Below are 23,249 nucleotides of genomic sequence, written 5' to 3' on the forward strand. Positions count from 1 at the left end.
TTATGGTCAAAACAAAGCAGATATGATCATGGCATTTGAGGGTTTTAAATAGGCATGTGAATATGCAGAGAACGGAGGGATATGGATCATGTGCAGGCAGGTGGGATGAGGCCGTATGTTCAGCACAGACATCATGGGCAGAAGGTCCTGTTCCAATACTGCTTTGTTCTATGTATAGCCATAGCAAGGGGAGAATTAATGTAAAGTGAGATGGTGAACATGTTCTTGTTACCACAGCAACGTAAAGAAAAATGCTCTCATTTCCAGACACGAACCAGCCATAATGAAGAGTCAGATCAGAACCTAGATCCTTTAAACACGAGTCAGTATTCAAATTCTCGGTTTGCCGTGTTTAAAATACTGGAAGCTCAATTGAAAGCAACTGGATCCTCTAAAGTGAGAATTGAACACATTCCAGAATTATCACCTCCCCCTCGATAATATTCACTCAGTGCCCCTTTAGTTGAACATCCCGTTTTCACAGGAACATTATCAGACTGAAAGTGACACCTGAGCTTATAAAAGAGACATTGTACAAGCTGAACAAAAGCTTACTCATAGAGCAGATTTTAAAGAGGCTTGGTGAAGAACAAAGATGGGAGGATGCAGAAGTTTCTCCAGTCCAAATTGTTTACACCATAACTATAACTCCTCTTGACGGGCACTTTTCCCTTCATCATGCCTTTCCCCAATGAAGAGAAACTCGGTTCTCTCTTCCTCTTGCTAGCAGCCCTCATTAAGTGGGATTCAAGATACCTTCACATTGCCACAATTCCTCTCCTGACCATCGCTTTATCATTTGCAGAACGCATTCTCTGATGAGAGACTTGGGCACTTCAACATCAAAGACAATGACTGGAGTATCTTTTCACTACTGGAACTAACTGATTGCTTAAATTGTTCCACTCAAGATAACGAAAACCCAAAGATTTTGCTTATCTTCCTAGTGCAGAGAAAAGTGATTTTATATTCAATAATATTCCATTACATTAAGGATCTACGCACAACCTTACCTGGAACTCTCCGATCTTCTTGCCGAAAGCCTCTCGAACATGTAAGTAAGGAATGGCATGGTCCAGAACTGCCTGCATGATGCTGCAATTAAACCACAAGAAACTCAGAGCAAAACCAAAATAATAAATGATAGTGGAGCAGAGCCGAGCCCCTATGTCTCCATGTAACTAACTACATTGCTTCAGGGTGATGCAGTGGTGCAGCTGGTGAACCTGCTGCCTTACAGCACCAGAGACCTGGGTTTGATCTGTGTGGAGTTTGCACGTTCTCACGATTTCCCTGTGACCACGTGGGTTTCCTACAGGTGCTCCTGTTTCCTTCGGCATCCAAAGATGCTGGTTTGTAGGTTAACTGACCTCTCTAAAATTGCCACCAATGTGTAGGGAGTGGATGGGAAAGTGGGTTAAGACAGAACTAGTGTGAACGGGCGAGCCAAAGAGCCTGTTTCCATGCTGTATTTCTAAATTAAACTAAATCTCAATGTCATGATTTTGATTTTTGTTCTCTCTCTCGTTCTCTGTCTCAAATTCTAACTTTATGAAACCAACTTCTCCAATATCCTTTTCCTCTTCAAGGCAATTGATGCCTTCGGTCTAGGCTTTTCACACTTTCTTCATTAAAGAGGAGGTTGAAATGCATTCCAAGCCAAATAATTCTGTTACAAAACTTCTTGTATCCATCGGCAATCTTCACCTCCAAAGGTTCTGAGTTCAAGTCCCATTCCAGAGACACATCATCCAAGCATAACTAAATGCAATACCAAGGTGCAACCTTTTATACTGTGCAGTGAACTAAGGACTCCCCCATCCTCGAGATAGTTGTGTAAGATTCTATGGAATTATTTGAGGGACAGTTGAGAAGATCCGATGCCCTGACCAATATTTATCTCCGGCCAAACCAAAATATCAAATACTGCCTGGCCATTCATTGTTGGAGAGTCATTAAAAAAACACACTAGATCAAGATCAAGATTCTAGATTCAAGATTCAATTTAATTGTCATTTGGACCCCTTGAGGTCCAAACGAAATGCCGTTTCTGCAGCCATACATTACAAACAAATAGACCCCAGACACAACATAATTTACATTTTACATAAACATCCATCACATTGCTGTGGTGGAAGGCCAAAAAAACTTATCTCTCCACTGCACTTCCTCCCCCCCCCCCCATGTCAGAGTCAAAGTCAAAGCCCCCAGCTGGCGATGGCGATTGTCCCGCGGCCATTAAAGCCACGCCGGGTGGTGCGAGGTCGCACACCGGGTCTTGGTGTTAAATCCCCCGTCGTGCGCTCGCAGAGTCCCGCGGCCATTCCAAGCCGCGCGGGGCGGTGATGTCAGGCCCCGCTCCAGGAGCTCTTCAACCCCGCAACTCGGGTGGGAGAAGTCGCCGTTGCGAGAGCCCTGAAAAGCGGTCTCCCTCCAGGGATCCGCGGGCTCCCGGTGCCGCCGTCCGCCAGACCCGCAGTTGCAGCCTCCGAATCTCCGGAGGTCGGGCCGCAGCAGCAGCAGCGCTCCACCACCGCTCCGGACTCGGCCAGCTCCGCGACGGTGAGGTAAGTCGTCGGCACCAGAGTCCCCGGTCATCTCCTGTTGGAGGCCGCTCCTCGTTGCAGCCCCTATCATTGGTTTCTAAATTACATTTTTCACACAGAGTTGTGAGTCTGTGGAATTCTCTGCCTCGGAGGATGGTGGAGGTCAGTTCTCTGTATACATTCAAGAGAAAGCCAGATAAAGCGGGAACGGGGTACTGATTGGGGATGATCAGCCATGATCACATTGAATGGCGGTGCTGGCTAAAAGGGTCGTATGGCCTACTCCTGCACCTATTGTCTATTAAAGTAGTATCGCAGACTGTAAAACATTCTGCAACATCTAGAGATCATACAAGATCCTGTAAGAATGCAGGTCGAATTATTTTAGTCTTTCAAACGTGCTGATGAACAGGGAAAAGTTTTATAGGATTCACTTTTGAAATGTAGTTAATCAAAATTAAGTGGTAAAAGAAAGGGGCTGTAGCAAATCACTAACAAAATCCACCTGGGAGCCTCAGTGCACCCGAATAAGCGTTCAACTTGCGACTGTGATGGAATAACGGGGCAACACAGCACAAACATTCTGCAACATCTAGAGATCATACAAGATCCTGTAAGAATGCAGGTCGAATTATTTTAGTCTTTCAAACGTGCTGATGAACAGGGAAAAGTTTTATAGGATTCACTTTTGAAATGTAGTTAATCAAAATTAAGTGGTAAAAGAAAGGGGCTGTAGCAAATCACTAACAAAATCCACCTGGGAGCCTCAGTGCACCCGAATAAGCGTTCAACTTGCGACTGTGATGGAATAACGGGGCAACACAGCACAAACAAAGTCCCTCAGGTCAAGGTGTCCAATGCTAGTCCTATTTGGCCGCATTAGACTCATAACCCTCTGAACCTTTTCTATCCACGTCTACTGATTCTGCACAGACACGAGTATTAAAAATGGACTCTTCAGGTCAAAATGACCAGACTATCAGAACCACCAGGGAATCGTAGCATAAAAGGACACACTAGGCTCTTCAGCCTGCTGCACTTCTCAAGTTGCCTCGATATTCTTTTATTCTGCTAGCTTCAAAAAACTATTCTCTCGATTGAAATTACTCAGTAAATTACTAAGAGCCCACAACTCTGAAAATCAGATTCACATTCGTGTGAGTGAAGTAAAGCATCCTCAATTCTAAAAGACTGATCCTTTCACTGAGATTTTCTCTAGAATTCTAATAGCAGATGTCCAGTCAATGCTAACATCCTCTCAGGTTCAAGCCAATCAAGTCCCTATAGACAAAAAATAGTAGCTTAGCGGGACAGGCAAAATCTCTGGAGAGAAGGAATGGGTTAGGTTTCGGGTCGATAGACAATAGACAATAGGTGCAGGAGTAGGCTATTCGGCCCTTCGAGTCAGCACCACCATTCAATATGATCATGGCTGATCATCCACAATCAGTACTCCGTTCCTGCCTTCTCGCCATATCCCCTGACTCCGCCATCTTTAAGCGCTTTATCTAACTCTCTCTTGAAAGCATCCAGTCGACTCGAAACGTCGCCCAATTCTTCTCTCCAGAGATGTTGCCTGTCCAGCTGAGTTACTCCAGCAGTTTGTGTCTGTCCAGCTGAGTTACTCCAGCAGTTTGGTTTAAACCAGCATCTGCATTTCCTTCAAACACAAGTCCCTAAAGAATGTTACACTTTGAATGAAACCACCCCTTAATCCAGTCTCTCCCCATCTACCCGACTCCACCCCAGACATGTTGTTTCATTCCCTCTAGGAATACAGCTTTAGATAGGTTAAGAGTACTGTGCCGTGAAAAGTACATGAAGTATGTTTTTGCCAATGCCCTACATAATTGTGGCAAGATTTTTTCATTCTTGCACATTCATCTCTTTATAATAAAGGCTAACATTATTGTTTACTTATCTAGTTGCTTTTTCTGTAACTTAGTGACTCATGTTACAAAGACATCCACACCCTCTGATTACAAAACCTCCACAATTGTGATCCTAAGAAACTTAATGTTATAGAAAATCATATTAGAAAAACAATTGTGGCCATGGGAGTTAGGGGGCCAACTGTAACAGACTCACAATAATAAAATTATTTCTCTGGCAGGATTAAAAAAATTAAAATCTTTTAATACCGACGAGTTTATTTTTGTTACTGCAAGCTAAAAATAATGGTTGTATGTTACGTTGTTTACTAGAGTATTATTGTATAAAGTGTCATTAGAAGCTATTGTTGTCACTTTCTACGGCACTTGCGATGAAATTAACAAACTGTGTTCTTAAGAGACAATAGTATCAATTACGTCAGGGAGGTTACATGGAAACAGTTATTCCCCCCCCCCCTCCCCCGACTGTTCCTTTCCCCAAGATAGCTTTTTTTACCCAATCTGTCACTTTAAAATGGTTCGCTAGTTCCCGATCGAAATCATGTCGTAACCAATTCGATCTGCATACGGTGTTCCTATGTCATTTGCTGCCTTATATCTGATTAGCATTATGGAAACATGTTATAGCAGCACTACCTATATTCCCACCAGGATGGTCTCAAGGCCCTCCATTTCATCCTTAAACAAAGATCCAACCAATTTCCCATTTACTAATTTGGTCTTCGGCTTAGTGGAACTTGCCCTCACCATCAACAACTTCTCTTTCAACTCCTCTCACTTTCTCCAAGTTAAAGGTGTACCCAGGGGCACTCACATGGGTCCCAACCGTGCCTTCCCTTTTGTTGGTTACTTCAACAATCCTTGTTCCAGGTCCTCAAATTCACCTCGATTATCTCTCCCCTTCGTCACAGAAGACAGACTATCAACTAAAATCTACAGATGGCCAGTTATCTGGATTACCCTTCTTCCCACCCTGCCTGTTGCAAAGATGCTATCCCCTGCTCTTAATTCCTCCATCTCTGCCGCATATGCTCCCAAGATGATGATTTCCATGCAAGGATGTTCGAGGTCTCCACATTCTTTGGTGAGGACGGCACAGATTCAGATTCAGATTCAATTTTAATTGTCATTGTCAGTGTACAGTACAGAGACAACGAAATGCACGGCGGCGCAGCGATAATGTGCTGCCTACCTGTCCCACTTAGGAAACCTGAACGGAAACCTCTGGAGACTTTGCGCCCCACCAAAGGTTTCCGTGCGGTTCCCGGAGGTTCCTGGAGGTATTTGTCAGTCTCCCTACCTGCTTCCACTACCTGCAACCTCCAGCAACCACCTGTAACTTCCGGGAACCGCACGGAAACCTTGGGTAGGGCGCAAAGTCTCCAGAGGTTTCCATACAGGTTTCCTAAGTGGGACAGGGGCATTACAGCGCCAGAGACCTGGTTCAATAGACAATAGGTGCAGGAGTAGGCCATTCGGCCCTTCGAGCCAGCACCACCATTCAATGTGATCATCCCCAATCAGTATCCCGTTCCTGCCTTCTCCCCATATCCCCTGACTCTGCTATTTTTAAGTCCTATATAGCTATCTCTTGAAAGCATCCAGAGAACCTGCCTCCACCGCCAGTAAAACCTGCCTCCACCGGTTCAATCCTGACTACGAGTGCTGTCTGCACGGTGTTTATATGAGTTTTCTCCACGTGCTCCCATACTTCAAAGACGTGCAGGTTTGTAGGTTAATTGGCTTGGTATAAATATAAATTGTCCCTAGTGTGTACGACACGGTAAGTGTGCAGGGATTGCTGGTCAGCGCAGACTCGGTGCAAAGACGGGCCCGTTTCCGTGCTGTATCTCCATCTCCAAACTAAACTTGGCTTTCGCCCTTCTAACATAGATGGGTCCCTCACACGCATCACTTTTGTGTCTCATAGTTCAGTTCTCATTCCCCCTCCCCCAGACGCAACAAGGACAGATTTCCCCTGGTTATCACATTTCACCCCAGTCTCTGCATCCAATACATCCTCCGACATTTACATAATCTCCCACGTTATCCCACCATAAATCATTATTCTCACCTCCCCTCCCTTTCGTCCTTCCGCAGAGACCGCTCCCTCCACAACTCCTTGGTTCATTCGTCTCATCCGACTCAAACACCCCCTCCCCAGGTATCTTCCCCTTCAATTGCAGAAAATGTAACACCTGCCCTTATCCCTACTCCCTGACCTCCGCCCAGGGCTCCCTGCAGTCCTTCCAAGTGATAGAGGTTCACATGCACCAACTCCAACCTCATCTACTGCATCCCGATGTGAGCCCCTGTACATCAGCGAGACCAAGCGTAGACTAATTGACTGTTTTGCTGAACACCTGTGTTCGGTCTACCAAGGCCTACCGGATTACCCGACTGCTAACCACTTTAACCCTCCTTACAATTCCCATACTAACCTTTCTGTCCACTGCCTTCTTTATTTCTAGAGTGAAGCCGCACGCAATCTAGGAGTGAGGAACAGCATCTCATATATGGTTTGGGTAGCTTACAACCCAACGGTATGAATCTTGAATTCTCCATTTCTACAAACACCTCCATCGCCCCTCTTCCTCCACTAAAAGTCAGTTAACTAGTTCCGCAGTTCACAACTAAGTATCCCGTTTGGGCTCATACCTGTCTCTAGCCAACAGTCAGCCTATCAGGGAACCTACTTGCCCAAGGTCATCTGTTGCTGGCCCTGATTTATCCTGTTTTTTTCTTTGCTTCTAGTTTTATCCCCGCCAGTACCAGGGGATCTATAAGTCTGAAGAAGGGTCCCGACTTGAAACTTCACCTATCCATTTTCTCTGGAGTTGCTGCCCGACTCCAGCATTGTGAATCCATCTGTGGTATAAATCAGCATCTGCAGCTCCATTTTATTACCTGTTTTCATAGTGTTTAGAGTCATGCAGCATGGATACAGGCCCTTCAGCACACAAATTAACCTCCCAATCTGCATGTCCGCAAGATGTGGGAGGAAACCGGAGTCTCCAAAGGAAACCAATGCCGTTCTGGGGAAAACGTGCATTCTGCACGCAGACAGCACCAGAGATCACGATTGAATATTGGAGGTAGCAACTGCACTTGTTGGCTCATTGTACTGCCTACATTCTCTTCTGTAAAATAACAATTCTTCCTTCCTACTCTACCAAGCCAAAGTGGATAATTTTGAATTTTGAAATAATCCATTTGCATGTACTTGCCCACTCACCCTGCATTTCACACTCTAATGCTTTGGTATTGACCAACCGTAGATGAATAACATGCACGACTGCACATCATGGAAGCCAGACCTGCATCTGAAATCACCTTCTCCCAAGTCATCGATAGTTAATAGCTTCCTACCTAAAGAGTGCCAGAAAGTAAAGGTACTATCCCATTGTTGGTGAGGATATTCATTGTTGTATAGGTAGCAGAACAGCACGTGCTCCCCGATACTTGTTGAGATGGTATGGAGGAAACTGAGTCGGCAGGACTTTGGTTTAATGTTTTACTTGAAAGATGGTATCTCCTGTAGCAGTACATTACTGGAGTCTCCATCTACATTATAGATCATCCATCTGTAATATTGACTCAATTTGCTGGGATCTAATCTCTGCCTACATCAGATGACCTAACTATCATTTCCTGTGTATGCACTTGGGGGAACAGTATCTCATCTTCTATCTGGGCAAGTTACAGCCTTCCAGCCACAACATGGTTATCATTAACAATTTCAGATAACTCACTTCCTCTGTGCATCAAAACTGGTCAGTTTAGCAGTAGGCCATCCTTCTGCAATACGTACTCTGGTTTTCTCTCCCTACTAGTACAGCCTGACCCGCTGGGCTTGTCCTACAGTTCTGTACTGCACAGCTTTTACATGTTTCTTTGTTTGTGTTCTCTTATGCAGCCCTCATGAATCTATCGGCGAGATAACTTTATCAACATCTTATCACTAAGGTAGCCTGGCTGTACCTATACCTTTTATTCGATGCATTCCTTTCCCCACCTTCTCTACAAGTTAGAACTTGTTTTCTCTCCTTCCCAGTTCTGTCAGTGACCTTCCACCCAAGCAATTAACTATTTCTAATCCACATATGCCGACATATGGAGTGTTTCCTACATTTTCTGTTTTTATTGTGTTAAAAAAGGGCACTTTAGCCTTTCTCATATAGTTATTTAGCTCAGATACAGATCTTTTTACCAAACATGTCCACACCGACAAAGTTGCCTGTACAAGCTAGTTCCACTTGCCTGCACCTGCCCCATATCCCTTCAAATCTTTTATTTCCACGTACCAGTCCAAGGATCTTCTAAATTGCATAATTGTACCCCCCTTTACCTTTTCCATAGACGGCTTCTTCCATATATGCATCATCCTCTGCGTGACAAAAAAAAGTTGCCCTTGGATCCTTTTTACATCTTTCCCCGCTTGAAGGGTCTCAACCCAAAACATCACCCATTCCTTCTCTCCAGAGAAGCTGCCTGTCCCGCTGTTACTCCAGCATTTTGTGTCTATCTTTGGTGTAAACCAGCATCTGCAGTTCCTTTCTTCACCATAAACCTCTGTCCTGTAGGTCTCTAGACCCCCTACTCTGGGGAAGACAGTGGTTATTCAGCTTATCTACACCCCTCATGACTTCATATACCTCTGCAAGATCACCCCTCAGCCTCCCATGAAATGGGGGAAACAAAGATCCAGCCTAGCCAGTCTCTCTGTTATTCAAATTTTCCAGATCTGGCAATGTCCTTGTAAATCTTTTTTGTAGCTTTTCTAGTTCAATGGCATCCTTTCTATAGCAATGTGTCCAGAACTGTATACGGCCTTACCCAGCATCTTGTACAGCTGTAACATGATGTCTCAATTTCTGTGCTTAATACCAGACTGATGAAGCCAAGTATGCCAAACACCTTCTCCCTCTACTTGTGGTGGACTTTCATGGAACCAAGTACCTGCACCCCAAAGTGTCTCTGTTGTGGAACCACCACTTAATTGAATTAAACCACAATTATGAACCCCTAGACCCAATTGATCAAGATCCCATTGTAACCTGAGATAGCCTTCATTACTGATTACTATACCGCCAATATTAGTGCCATCTGCAAAATTACTAATTGTGCTGCTCAGATTCAGATTTGTATCGTTAATTAAAGTAACAAATAACAGTGGACCCACCACTGATCTTTGTGGCACATCATTCGTTCCAGGCCGACAGTCTGAAGAACAACCCTCTACTACCACTGCCCTGGGCTTCTGATCTTCAAGCCAATTTTGTATCCATGTGATCTAACCTTCTAGAACAGCCTACCATGCTGTACATTGTCAAAGTCCTAGATAGGACCATATAGACAATGTCTACTGCACTGCCCTCAGTCTTCTTGGGACATCTCTTCAAAAAAACCCCATTCAATTTGTGAGACAATATTTCTCATGCATAAAGCCATGCTGACTATCTCTCATCAATCCTTGCATTTCTAAATGCATGTTGACCCAGCCTCTAATACCCCCTCCATTAACTTACCCACCACTGATGATAGGCTGATGATGGTGGCTGAAGAAGGGTTTCGGCCCGAAACGTTGCCTATTCCCTTCGCTCCATAGATGCTGCTGCACCTGCTGAGTTTCTCCAACATTTTTGTCTACCTTCGATTTTCCAGCATCTACAGTTCCTTCTAAAACACTGATGTTAGGCTCACCAGTCTGTAGTTGCCGGGCTTTTCCTTGCAGCACCACATTAGCCAACCACCATTCTACTGCACTTCACCCGTGGCTATTCATAATACCAATATCTCTGCCAGCAGTCCCGCAATGTCTAAATCACTTTACAGCAATAAGTACTCTTGAAGGACAATCACCTTTGAATTGCTGGCCAAGATATATTGTGCAGTGGAGTAAGAAATCCCATGTTCCTTTTTAGAGATTGTGCCAAGGGATGTTTTGTTCCTGCCTTATGAGCGGCTGCGGTTTTGGTTTAATATATTATCTGGAGTTTGGCAACTCTGACAATCATGGAGCTAAACAGCATAGAAACTGATTCAGATTCAGATTCAATTTTAATTGTCATTGTCAGTGTACAGTACAGAGACAACAAAATGCATTTTCGCACCCCAACCGATTCTTCACCCCAACCGATCCACCCTAACCAAGTTGCTTACCTGGGCTAGTCCCATTTGCCGGTGCTTGGACCATATGCATCTAAACCATTCCTATTCACATATCTGTCCACATGTCTCAAACACTGTAATTTTGCATTGAACCTCAATATTGTACTTGAGTTTTAGCCTAAATCTCACACTATTCTTTTCCTATTTCAGAGATAATGGACCCACAGGCACAGATAAGCAAATGTTCAGCTCGTATAGTACCTTCCACAATGTTTGGGACAAAGACCCATCATTTATTTATTTGTCTATCCACAATTTGAGATTTGTAATGGAAAAAAAATCAAATGTGGTTAAAGTATACACTGTCAGATTTTAATAAAGGCCATTTTTATACTTTTCGGTTTCACATAGTCCCTCCATTTCAGGGCACCATATGTTTGGGACACAGCAAAGTAATGTAAATGAAAGTAGTCATGTTTAGTATTTTGTTACATATCCTTTGCATGCAATGACTACTTGAAGCCTACGATTCATGGACATCACCAGTTGCTGGGTGTCTTCCCTGGTGATGCTCTGCCAGGCCTGTATTGCAGCCATCTTTAGCTGATGCTTGTTTTGGGGGCTAGTCCCCTTCAGTTTTCTCTTCAGCATATAAAAGGCAAGCTCACACTTTTTAGCTTTGAAAAACTCCTTTGTTGCTTTAGAAGTATGTTTGGGATCATTGTCTTGCTGTAGAATGAACCACCGGCCAAAGAGTTTTAAGGTATTTGTTTGAACTTGAGCAGATAGGATGTATCTATACACTTCAGAATTCATTATGCTACTACCATCAGCAGTTGTATCATCAATGAAGATAAGTGAGTCAGTACCTTCAGCAGCCACACATGCCCAGGCCATAACACCCCCACCACCGTGTTTCACAGATGTGGTGGTATGCTTTCGATCTTGGGCAGTTCCTTCTCTCCTCCATACTTTGTTCTTGCCATCACTCTGATATGTTAATCTTCGACTCATCTGTCCACGACAACTTTTTCCAGAACTGTGGGTGCTCTTTAAGTACTTCTTGGCAAACTGTAACCTGGCCATTCTATATTTGCAGCTAACCAGTGGTTTGCCTCAGTATACAGTGTAGCCTCAGTATTTCTGTTCATGAAATCTTCTGCGGACAGTGGTCATTGACAAATCCACACCTGATTCCTGAAGAGTTTTTCTGATCTGTCAGAGAGGTGAATGGAATTTTTCTTTATTATAGAGAGAATTCTTCTGTCATCAGCTGTGGAGGTCTTCCTTGACCTGCCAGTCCCTTTGTGATTAGTAAGCTCACCAGTGCTCTCTTTCTTTTTAATGATATTCCATACAGTTGATTTTCGTAAGACTAAGGATTGGCTTATGTCCCTAACAGTTTTATTCTTCTTTTTCAGTCTCATAATGGCTTCTTTGACTTTCATTGGCACAACTTTGATCCGCATGTTGATAAACAGCAATAAAAGTTTCCAAATGTGATGGAAAGACTGGAGGAAAGACTAGGTGCTGAGAGCTCTCTTATACCTGCATTAATGAGGCAATTAAACATACCTGAGCTATTACAAACGCCTGTGAAGCCACATGTCCCAAACATTATGTTGCCCTGAAATGGAGGGACTATGTATAAACACAGTTGTAACTTCTACATGGTGAAACCAAAATGTACAAAAAATGGCCTTTAATAAAATCTGACAATGTACACTTTAACCACGTGATTTTTTTCTACTACAAATCTTACAGAGGCAAATAAATAAATGATGTGTCTTTATCCCAAACATTATGGAGGGCACAGTATGTTTTTACATTCACACTTTGCACAGCTTCCACTGTTTTAGTCAAACATACATTTAACGCACACCAGAGGGCTGCAGACAGCTTTGGATTTTTACTCCAACCAGAATGAAATTTAGAAGGATAAGAGGAAATCTTATAGAAACATAACATTCTTAAGGGATTGGACAGGCTAGATGCAGGAAAAATGTTCCCGATGTTGGGGGAAGTCCAGAACCAGGGGTCACAGTTTAAGAATAAGGGGTAGGTCATTTAGGACTGAGATGAGGAAAAACTTTTTCATCCAGAGAGTTGTGAATCTGTGGAATTCTCTGCCATGAAAGGCAGTGGAGGCCAATTCACTGCATGTTTTCAAGAGAGTGTGAGATTCAACTCTTAGGATTAACGGAATCAAGGGATATGGGGAAAAAGCAGGAATGGGGTACGGATTTTGGATGATCAGCCATGACCATATTGAATGGTGTTGCTGGCTCGAAGGGTCGAATGGCCTATTCCTGCACTATTTTCTATGTTTCTAATCCATACTTTTAAGATTAGCAAGAAAGATTGGGGCAAAATACAGTACTGCCTATTTTTAGCACAGTGGTCAATGTAGTTTGGTTCGTTATTGGGATAACTGAATAAAGAGTACTGTATAACAACCCCACCTTAGTGTTCTCAAAGTCTCAAAGCAGAACAGTGGAGATGGTATCGTCCATGGCCTCACCAATTCAGTAACCCAAATTTGACTCTGACCTTTGGCACTGTGTATGAGAAATTTACATTTATCCGTGTCTGCATGTGTTTTCCCGGGTACTCCGGTTTCCTTCCACATCCCAAAGACAAGCTAACGGTTAGTTAACAAGCTACAGTAAGTTGTCCCTAGTGTATGCGGGTGGTAAGTAGAAATGTAGAGGATTCTTAGACAGTACCAGCTACAGGAAAATGCATTGTGGACTGGGTCTGATAGAAATTCCTGAGGAGGCAGCATGAACTCAATACTCTGAACAATCTCCTATGCATAAGGAAAAATAAGTAGGAAAACAATATACAAATTTCCAATCCAAAACAAGGTACATAAAACAACAAAGGTACTTGTATTCAAATACCTTATGTCATATTAAAACATCAATCATTGTTAAGCAGATGTGTTATAGGGAAAGATACAGAAGTAATTTCTTACCCTAGAGGGCCAGCAGACAATACCAGTCGTTCCAAATCCAGACCACTCATCAGCACATAGATACCTTTGTTCAGTTCTCCCAGGATGTTGTTGACTGAAACCATTAAATGATAGACAGCTGTCAATGCCATACCTTTAAAATACAAGCTAGGATCAGTTTGTAGCTATACTGAACAAATGTCTAAAGAAACTGTTGTCACTATTCATCCCGGACAAAGCCTTGAGGAAATTTCATTGCCTGGGAGTTCTGAATGCACACTCACGATCAGGTCCATGAACCCGATCATTCTTCAACAGTACACAGGACCCCAGCCAAATTGATTTGCGCTGATACCTGCCCAAATCCTCAGAAGACATTTTGTGCAAAGTGGACTTAATCATTAATGCGAGAGCCAAAACAAGCTGGGATTGAAACTGGGTGTTAATAAAATGCTTTGCAAGCATAGAATGGGATCACTCAGATACATCCATTGATTCAACTGACAGCTCGGCCCATGGTCAATTATATCTGCTTTAGTCTGGGAAGGAGGTGGTGGGCAAAGGCTACCCTTCTCTTTAAGGTTCAATTGCTTGCCACATTATCACGAGCTTGAGCATTGAACAGGCTGAGCACTCATGAAACAGGCATCTTACAATGTCCCTTTTATTTATGATACAATTGAGGACATTCAGCCCATTTTGTCTTTGCCAGTTTTCCTTAAGTATCTAATTATTCACACTCACCCAGAGCCACTGTACTGATGAATTTATTTTCAAGCACATATCCGATTATTTTTCAAAAATGTTTAGTTTAGAGATACAGTGTGGAAACAGGCCCTTCAGGCCACTGAGTATGCATCGACCAGCAATCACCCATACACTATGTTCTATCGTACAGACGACGGATAATTCATAGAAGCCAATTAACCTACAAACCTGCATGTCTGTGGCATTTGACTGAAAACCAGAGCACCCGGAGAAAATCTATTTAGTCACAGGGAGAATTTGCAAACTCCATACAGACAGCACCCGAGGTCAGGATCGAAGGTCAGAAACATAAGATTATTCAGGGTTTGGACACTCTAGAGTCAGGAAACATGTTCCCGATGTTGGGGGAGTCCAGAACCAGGGGCCACAGTTTAAGAATAAGGGGTAAGCCATTTGAAACGGAGATGAGGAAAAACCTTTTCACACAGAGAATTGTGAGTCTGTGGAATTCTCTGTCTCAGAAGGCAGTGGAGGCCGGTTCAAGAGAGAGTTAAATAGAGCTCTTAAAGATAGCGGAGCCAGGGTATGTGGGGAGAAGGCAGGAACGGAGTACTGATTGCAGATGATCAACCATGATCACATTGAATGGTGGTGCTGGCTCGAAGGGCCAAATGGCCTACTCCTGCACCTATTGTCTTTTGAACCCGGGTCTCTGGCGCTGTAAGACAGCAAATCTGTCACTGCGCCACTATGAATGTTCTTGAAGCTGCTTCCACTACTATTTCAGCATAGATGATGAATCATACAATTAGGTTCAAATAAGGAAACAATTTAATACCTGGCACTTTGCAGTCCTCAAAGATTAGCTCACATGTGTTGGAGCCCCTCATTCCCAATTTATCAAGTTTTTGAGCTGTGCTGAATCCTGGCATGTCCTTGAAACATAAACAAAACACTCAGTGCACCAAGAACAGCATCAATTTCATTGCTAGCAGATTTGCTGTTAACTGCACTAGTCTGTCTTGTTCTCAAACCTGTTCCAACCCCATGAGAGCAAGTGGCTCACAGCTGATCATGCATCTTAAATATTTAAGAAACAACTGCAGATGCTGGAGAAATCGAAGGTAGACAAAAATGCTGGAGAAACTCAGCGGGTGAGGCAGCATCTATGGAGCAAAGGAATAGATGTCAAGTCCCTTCTTCAGAGAGAGTTTCTCCAGCATTTTTGTCTACCATGCATCTTAAATATCTACCTCTGTCCTCTTCTTCATAAAGAAATAGGAGCAATGCAGTGACAAGACAATAAAGCAAATCTATTGCACCTCACTTGTCACACTGAGCTAACTTGAATTATCTGAATGTGAAGGAAGGAGCTGCAGATGCCAAAGTTAGACACAAAAAGCTGGAGTAACTCATCAGGTCAGATAGCATCTCTGGAGAAAAGGAACAGGTGACGTTTCTGGTCAAGACCCTCCTTCACACTGAGAGTCGGGAGAGGGAAACGAGAGATTAGAAGGTACATAGAACAAATGAATGAAATATATGCAAAAAGCACCTATGATCAACGAAAGGTAGAGCCCACAATGGCCCATTGTTGGGGACAGTTTTAGTTTACTTTAGTTTAGAGATACAGGGCAGCAATTCGGCCCACCGAGTCCACACCGATCAGCAATCCCATCACAATAACATTATCCTACACATACGAGGGCCAATTTACATTTATACCAAGCCAATTAACCTACAAACCCATACGTCTTTGAAGTGTGGAAAGAAACTGAAGATATCGAAGAAATCCCACGCGGTCACGGGGAGGACGTATAAACTCCGCACAGACAGTACCCATGGTCGGGATCAAACCGGGGTCTGTGGAACTGCAAGGCAGCAACTACCGCTGCACTACCGTGATACCGAGTTATACAGTGAGACTCCACAGGACGGCAGTGAAACTAGAACGACAACTAGGGTGGGGGAGGGATAAATTGCAGACGATTTTTTAAATCTCAAAATTTTGTAACATTGCTAGATACAGATGGTACGACAGCTAGGGTAGGGGAGGGACGGAGAGAGGGGGAAATACATTCAAAATGCAAGCAAAATGGTATCAAGCATCCGAAGTAGAGATTAAAATGTATCCTGATCAGATAGGTACAAAAAAAACCAACGTGCATGAGGATCTTATGAGCCGGCATCATTGTTGTAAATGGACACACAAGGAACTGCATATGCTGGAATGTTATAAATGTTGGATACTTGGAAAGACAATTGTCTCTCAGATATACCAGGGTAAAAACAAATGGGGAAAATGCCAGGGAGAGATAACAAACATTCCTGCTGTGATATGTTTGGTCTATCTGCCATCTGTTAAAAGATGTGGATGAAATCCATTATGTACTCCTCGTCGCACAACAGCCTAAGTCACACTGGCTGTGAGAGTTTAGAATGGACTATTCCAGTAGTACCCAACTCAGGGTGCCTGGCCTTCTGGGAGCAAGGGAAAGGCAAAAGGGGCTGTAAATAAAAGGGAATTAGAAAGTTCAAAGTGAAAATAACAATACTTCTGTTGCAACCGATGTATGGTAAACCGCTGATAGCTCCAAGGTCATCAAATGGAGCAGGTTGGAGTCACCAGATGTTTATATGGGAGAGGGAGGGGCACTTATTTCATTAAAGGTGGACTTTAAATGTTGAGAATCACTACACTATCCAATTCCAACACTGGTGATTGTGACTTCGGACAAGAATGGAGTACGAGCAACACAAGACCGAGGGTGCTAGAACCAGTCTATTTTGTTATTTTACATGAATTTAAAAGACAAGGCAGTAGAAGCAATAGTGCTGGAATCCCACAAGGATCAGTACAGTGTCTTGCCAGACGCGTGTCCATAAAGAATGCTTCTCACCAGGTTTCTCCTGATACCAGCATATTCTTCCTCCAAAGTAATCTATTATACTCCTTCTAAACCTGCTCCCTTTATAAGGTAGAATATTCAGCACAGCACTTGTATCTTTTCCAATTCATCAGTAGCTCAGCAATTGATTAAAACAATGGTGATAAAAATCTACTGCAGATTAATACTTCCCAAACCTCCCCGTAAACTTGATATTGCAAGAAAATTCCTTGTCCCCAGGAGAGATAAGGAATCTATTACCACAGAAACACTGACAGACGATTCATTCCTTAAATCAATATAATTTTAGCAAGTTGCCAAGGTCTCAATTATATAGGATTGGGAAAAATGGGTGGTGAGCAGGTCTAGTCCTCTCATCTAGCCATCAACTCCATAAATCTATACTTGGGGTTAGGAGGGAGAGATAGATCAGCCATGATTGAATGCTGGAGTACACTTGATGGGCCAAATGGCCTAATTATGCTCCTATCATTTATGACCTTGACTACTAATTGAAGGTAAGATCCTCAAACAGCGCTCCCAGAATATTTGGCCCAATTTTGAAGTGATATCCAATCAATACGATCAGCCACAGGCATTCCAGATTACCACTGCCATTTGTGAGATTGGTAGATTATCCCACTCCCCACCTGATGAGGGTAGATTATCAGGCCAGTGATAGATGCCACAAGGAGATCCCTACTTGTTCAGCACTCCTTGTGGGGAAGTCCCTGATCATCACAACCAGCCACAAATTCCTCAGGTCATTCCCAATTTGCCAAGCTTTGCCTTCACAGCATAGCTCCCTGCCCCGATTCACTCTTGAAAAACAAGCGTGAATTTAGCATTTTGACAGGCTCGGAAGATGTAAGATGTATGAGGGAGATAGATCAGCCATGATTGAATGGCAGAGTAGACTTGATGGGCTGAATGGCCTAATTCTTCTCCTATCACTTATGACCTTATATCCTTAGTAGAGTCAGAGTCACAGAGTAATACAGTGTGGAAACAGGCCCTTCGGCCCAACAAGAGCTGGTACTTCATGGCAACAGTGATTCTTTATAATCCTGACCTTGTGTTGTGTATCCTTTGCACATTCATCCCATTTCCTCCCACATCACAAAGATCAGCGGGTTGGTAGATTATTTGATCATTGTAAATTGCCCTCAGTGTGTAGATGAGTGGTAGAATTGGGGGGGGGGGGGGGGAAGAAGAATTGATGGGAACATGAGGGGTGGTTACAGGGGAAAACCGGAAGAGGAAATGGGATCAGTCTGTGAGCTAATATTGACTTCATGGACCAAATTGCCTCCTACATTATAAGGTAATAAGGAATCAGTTCCTTGAAAGAAACAAATTAAAAAAGCTAATAAAATGTTACCTTCTCTATAATGAAAGCTGTGATGCCATGAGATGCTGGTTTGGCATGAATTTCCGTCTTGCCATAAACAATCAGAACATCTGCATCTGGTCCATTGGTAATCCAAAACTTGCTGCCATTGAGGATGTAAAAATCGCCTTTAATAAAAAAGCAAAAATGACCCACAGACAGTGATTATTGGAGTCAGAACAATCAGAAGATTATTGCAGTAAATCTTGCCACACTGCAGTATATACCGGTAATAGCTTCTATGCTATTTGTTTTACTGTCCAAATACCAAGAGGAATTTTCTCCCTAGGAACAGTGATAGCGCACAGTGACATATCCAGCAGAGGTGCTGCCTCACAGGTTCAGTGACTCAGGATCAATCATGATTCTGGTGCTGTTTGTATGGAGCTTTTGCACATTTTTCCCGTGACTGCATGAAACTCCTCATGCATGCTCCCGTTTCCTCCCACATCCCAAAGAAGTGTGATTAGGATGGTTGATTAGCCATTGTAAAATGCTCCTTGTATGCAGTCAAATCTTAGTATATGGAAAGGGGTGGGGTGAGGGAGTCGACATGGAATGAGTGGAAAATAAAAAGGGGATTCGTGAAAATGGATGGCAGTCATGGATTTGGTGGGTTTAAGGGGCTGTTTCAAATCGGTACAACTCCAGGAGAATATACAGACAATGTTGAAATCTGGGGGGGACAGAAGATTTTTCAATGCTGTGCGACTCCATGAGAATTCCAAATCTTCATTTCTTCGTTTATGCAGACAACATTGAAATCTTTGGGGCTGACCAAATATCCAGATTTGGTTGCATCATTTATAAAGGGCAGAATTATTGCGTGGTTCACTGGTACATTGCCCGAATAAGATATCTATGTCCCCAACCTAAGAATTAAACCCTTGCTACGTTAAATGCAAGAACATCTCCCAAACTAATCAGATTCCTGGGTTCTTAAATGAATGAATGAATAAGTTTATTGGCCAAGTATCCACATACAAGGAATTTGATTGGTGCTCTGCCCGCAAGTGACGCCATAACATACAGTGACAGTTAGGAATGATACACAAAATATTAAACATTAATAATAAAACATTATTGAATAAACATGTGAATTAAATACAATTAAATAAAATACCAGAGCAAAAGGAGGCTACAGATTTTTGGTTACTGAGTAGAGCTACTATTTGTGGAAAAAAGTTGTTTTTATGTCTGGCTGTGGCAACTTTGACAGTCCGGAGTCGCCTTCCAGAGGGAAGTGATTCAACGAGTGTGTGGCCAGAGTGAGAGGGGTCAGAGATGATCTTACCCGCTCGCTTCCATAGAAACATAGAAATTAGGTGCAGGAGTAGGCCATTCGGCCCTTCGAGCCTGCACCGCCATTCAATATGATCATGGCTGATCATCCAACTCAGTATCCCGTACCTGCCTTCTCTCCATACCCCCTGATCCCCTTAGCCACAAGGGCCACATCTAACTCCCTCTTAAATATAGCCAATGAACTGGCCTCAACTACCCTCTGTGGCAGAGAGTTCCAGAGATTCACCACTCTCTGTGTGAAAAAAGTTCTTCTCATCTCGGTTTTAAAGGATTTCCCCCTTATCGTTAAGCTGTGACCCCTTGTCCTGGACTTCCCCAACATCGGGAACAATCTACCTGCATCTAGCCTGTCCAACCCCTTAAGAATTTTGTAAGTTTCTATAAGATCCCCTCTCAATCTCCTAAATTCTAGAGAGTATAAACCAAGTCTATCCAGTCTTTCTTCATAAGACCGTCCTGACATCCCAGGAATCAGTCTGGTGAACCGTCTCTGCACTCCCTCTATGGCAATAATGTCCTTCCTCAGATTTGGAGACCAAAACTGTACGCAATACTCCAGGTGTGGTCTCACCAAGACCCTGTACAACTGCAGTAGAACCTCTCTGCTCCTATACTCAAATCCTTTTGCAATGAAAGCTAACATACCATTCGCTTTCTTTACTGCCTGCTGCACCTGCATGCCTACCTTCAATGACTGGTGTACCATGACACCCAGGTCTCGCTGCATCTCCCCCTTTCCCAATCGGCCACCATTTAGATAATAGTCTGCTTTCCCGTTTTTGCCACCAAAATGGATAACCTCACATTTATCCACATTATACTGCATCTGCCAAACATTTGCCCACTCACCCAGCCTATCCAAGTCACCTTGCAGTCTCCTAGCATCCTCCTCACAGCTAACACTGCCCCCCAGCTTAGTGTCATCCGCAAACTTGGAGATATTGCCTTCAATTCCCTCATCCAGATCATTAATATATATTGTAAATAGCTGGGGTCCCAGCACTGAGCCTTGCGGTACCCCACTAGTCACTGCCTGCCATTGTGAAAAGGGCCCGTTTACTCCTACTCTTTGCTTCCTGTTTGCCAGCCAGTTCTCTATCGACATCAATACTGAACCCCCAATGCCGTGTGCTTTAAGTTTTTATACTAATCTCTTATGTGGGACCTTGTCAAAAGCCTTCTGGAAGTCCAGATACACCACATCCACTGGTTCTCCCCTATCCACGCTACTAGTTACATCCTCGAAAAATTCTATAAGATTCGTCAGACATGATTTACCTTTCGTAAATCCATGCTGACTTTGTCCAATGATTTAACCACTTTCCAAATGTGCTGCTATCCCATCTTTAATAACTGATTCTAGCAGTTTCCCCACTACCGATGTTAGACTAACTGGTCTGTAATTCCCCGTTTTCTCTCTCCCTCCCTTCTTAAAAAGTGGGGTTACGTTTGCTACCCGCCAATCCTCAGGAACTACTGCAGAATCTAAAGAGTTTTGAAAGATTATTACTAATGCATCCACTATTTAAGGAGCTACTTCCTTAAGTACTCTGGGATGCAGCCTGTCTGGCCCTGGGGATTTATCGGCCTTTAATCCATTCAATTTACCCAACACCACTTCCCGACTAACCTGGATTTCACTCAATTCCTCCAACTCCTTTGTCCCCTGCTATTTCCGGCAAATTATTTATGTCTTCCTTACTGAAGACGGAACCAAAGTAGTTATTCAATTGGTCCGCCATATCCTTGTTCCCCATGATCAACTCACCCGTTTCTGACTGCAAGGGACCTACATTTGTTTTAACTAATCTCTTTCTTTTCACATATCTATAAAAACTTTTGCAGTCAGTTTTTATGTTCCCTGCCAGTTTTCTTTCATAATCTATTTTTCCTTTCCTAATTAAGCCCTTTGTCCTCCTCTGCTGGTCTCTGAATTTCTCCCAGTCCTCCGGTATGCTGCTTTTTCTGGCTAATTTGTACGCATCATCCTTCGCTTTGATACTATCCCTGATTTCCCTTGTTATCCACGGATGTACTACCTTCCCTGATTTATTCCTGGCCATTGCAGTGTCCAGCTCGTCAATGGGGGGAAGGTTGCAGCCAACAACCTTCTCAGCTGATCGGACAATTCGCTTCAGCCTCCAGATGTCGTGCTTGGTGGCTGAGCCAAAGCAGACCATGATGGAGAAGGTGAGGACAGACCCTACGATGGCCGTATAGAATCGGACCACCATTGCCTGTGTCAGATTGTGCTTCTTCAGCTGCCGCAGGAAGCACATCCTTGTATGCAGTCAAATCTTAAACGTAAACTTAAACTTGTTTGCCTGGTTCAGGATCCTTTGCCCATCTTGCCACAAATAAGATTCAGATGGGAGCTATTTCAAAATGTATTTGGAGTGAAATGGTTCAACCATGGTCTTATGTGAGCTGTGAATCTAAGGTTCAATAGTTGTCAGATGGTGAAGGAAACTATTTAGAATCAGCTTTCCCCAGAGACAAACTGTGAACACCAACTAACAGGCTGTCAGCCAACTAAAATGAACTGCAAAAAGAAAAGTGGAATTGTTGAATAGGATTGCAATCCAACAGCTAGCTTCACTTTGAACATGACCACGTATCAATGTGGGAAATGCCACTGGGAGAAAGAGGGATACAGTGGTGGCACTACAGTTACACGACCAAACTAAAAATCCAGAGACCCAAATTCAAATCCACCATGGCAGCTGCAACAATTTTATGATTAGTAATCTGGAACTTGTAAAAAATATTTAAAGGCAATTGATTGCAGTTCCAACAACTCCCTGAAGCATGCCACTGCTCAGGTATAAGCAACCTGAGCGTATGGCACTAGTACACCACTCTTCAGTTTAGTTTATTGTCCCGTGTACCAAGGTACAGTGAAAGCTTTTGTTGCGTACTATCCAGTCAGCAGAAAGACAATACATGATTACAATCGAGCCATTTACAGTGTATAGATACATGATAAGGGAATAACGTTTAGTGCAAGGTAAAGCCAGCAAAGATCGATCAAAGATAGTCCAAGGGTCACCAATGAGGTAGACCGTTGTTCATCACTGCTCGCTGGTTGTGGTAGGATGATTCAGTTGCCTGATAACAGCTGGGAAGAAATCTGTAGGTGTGCGTTTTCACACTTCTATACCTTTTGCCTGATGGGAGAGGGGAGGAGAGGGAGTGGCCAGGGTGCGACTCGTGCTTGATTATGTTGCTGGCCTTGCCGAGGCAGCGTGAGGTATAAATTGAAACAATAGAAGGGAGGTTGGTTTGCGTGATGGTTAGGGCTGCGTCCACAATTTGCTGACTCCACAAAACTATGAACATTCCTTCCCTCACTAGTGGTTGCAGTGTGCTCCATTTACAAATGTACTGCAGGCACTCGTCCACGGTGTTCCAAATACACCTCCCAAACTTGGGTCTCTTCCATCAAGGACAGGG

General features: G+C 43.4%; 1 protein-coding gene across 1 annotated transcript in view; it reads right to left on the minus strand.

Moving 5' to 3' along the window:
* ivd (isovaleryl-CoA dehydrogenase) overlaps positions 1-23,249 on the minus strand; it is a 57,404-nt gene that overhangs the window by 7,642 nt on the left and 26,513 nt on the right. Inside the window, exons 6-9 of the mRNA XM_055640983.1 lie at positions 18,483-18,619; positions 15,052-15,148; positions 13,527-13,620; positions 1,014-1,095 (exon numbers count right to left, since the gene is read on the minus strand). Coding sequence (XP_055496958.1) covers positions 1,014-1,095; positions 13,527-13,620; positions 15,052-15,148; positions 18,483-18,619 — 410 coding nt within the window. The remainder of the gene's footprint in view (positions 1-1,013; positions 1,096-13,526; positions 13,621-15,051; positions 15,149-18,482; positions 18,620-23,249) is intronic.

This window comes from Leucoraja erinacea, chromosome 9 (genome assembly GCF_028641065.1).
Source record: "Leucoraja erinacea ecotype New England chromosome 9, Leri_hhj_1, whole genome shotgun sequence".
Taxonomy (NCBI): domain Eukaryota; kingdom Metazoa; phylum Chordata; class Chondrichthyes; order Rajiformes; family Rajidae; genus Leucoraja; species Leucoraja erinaceus.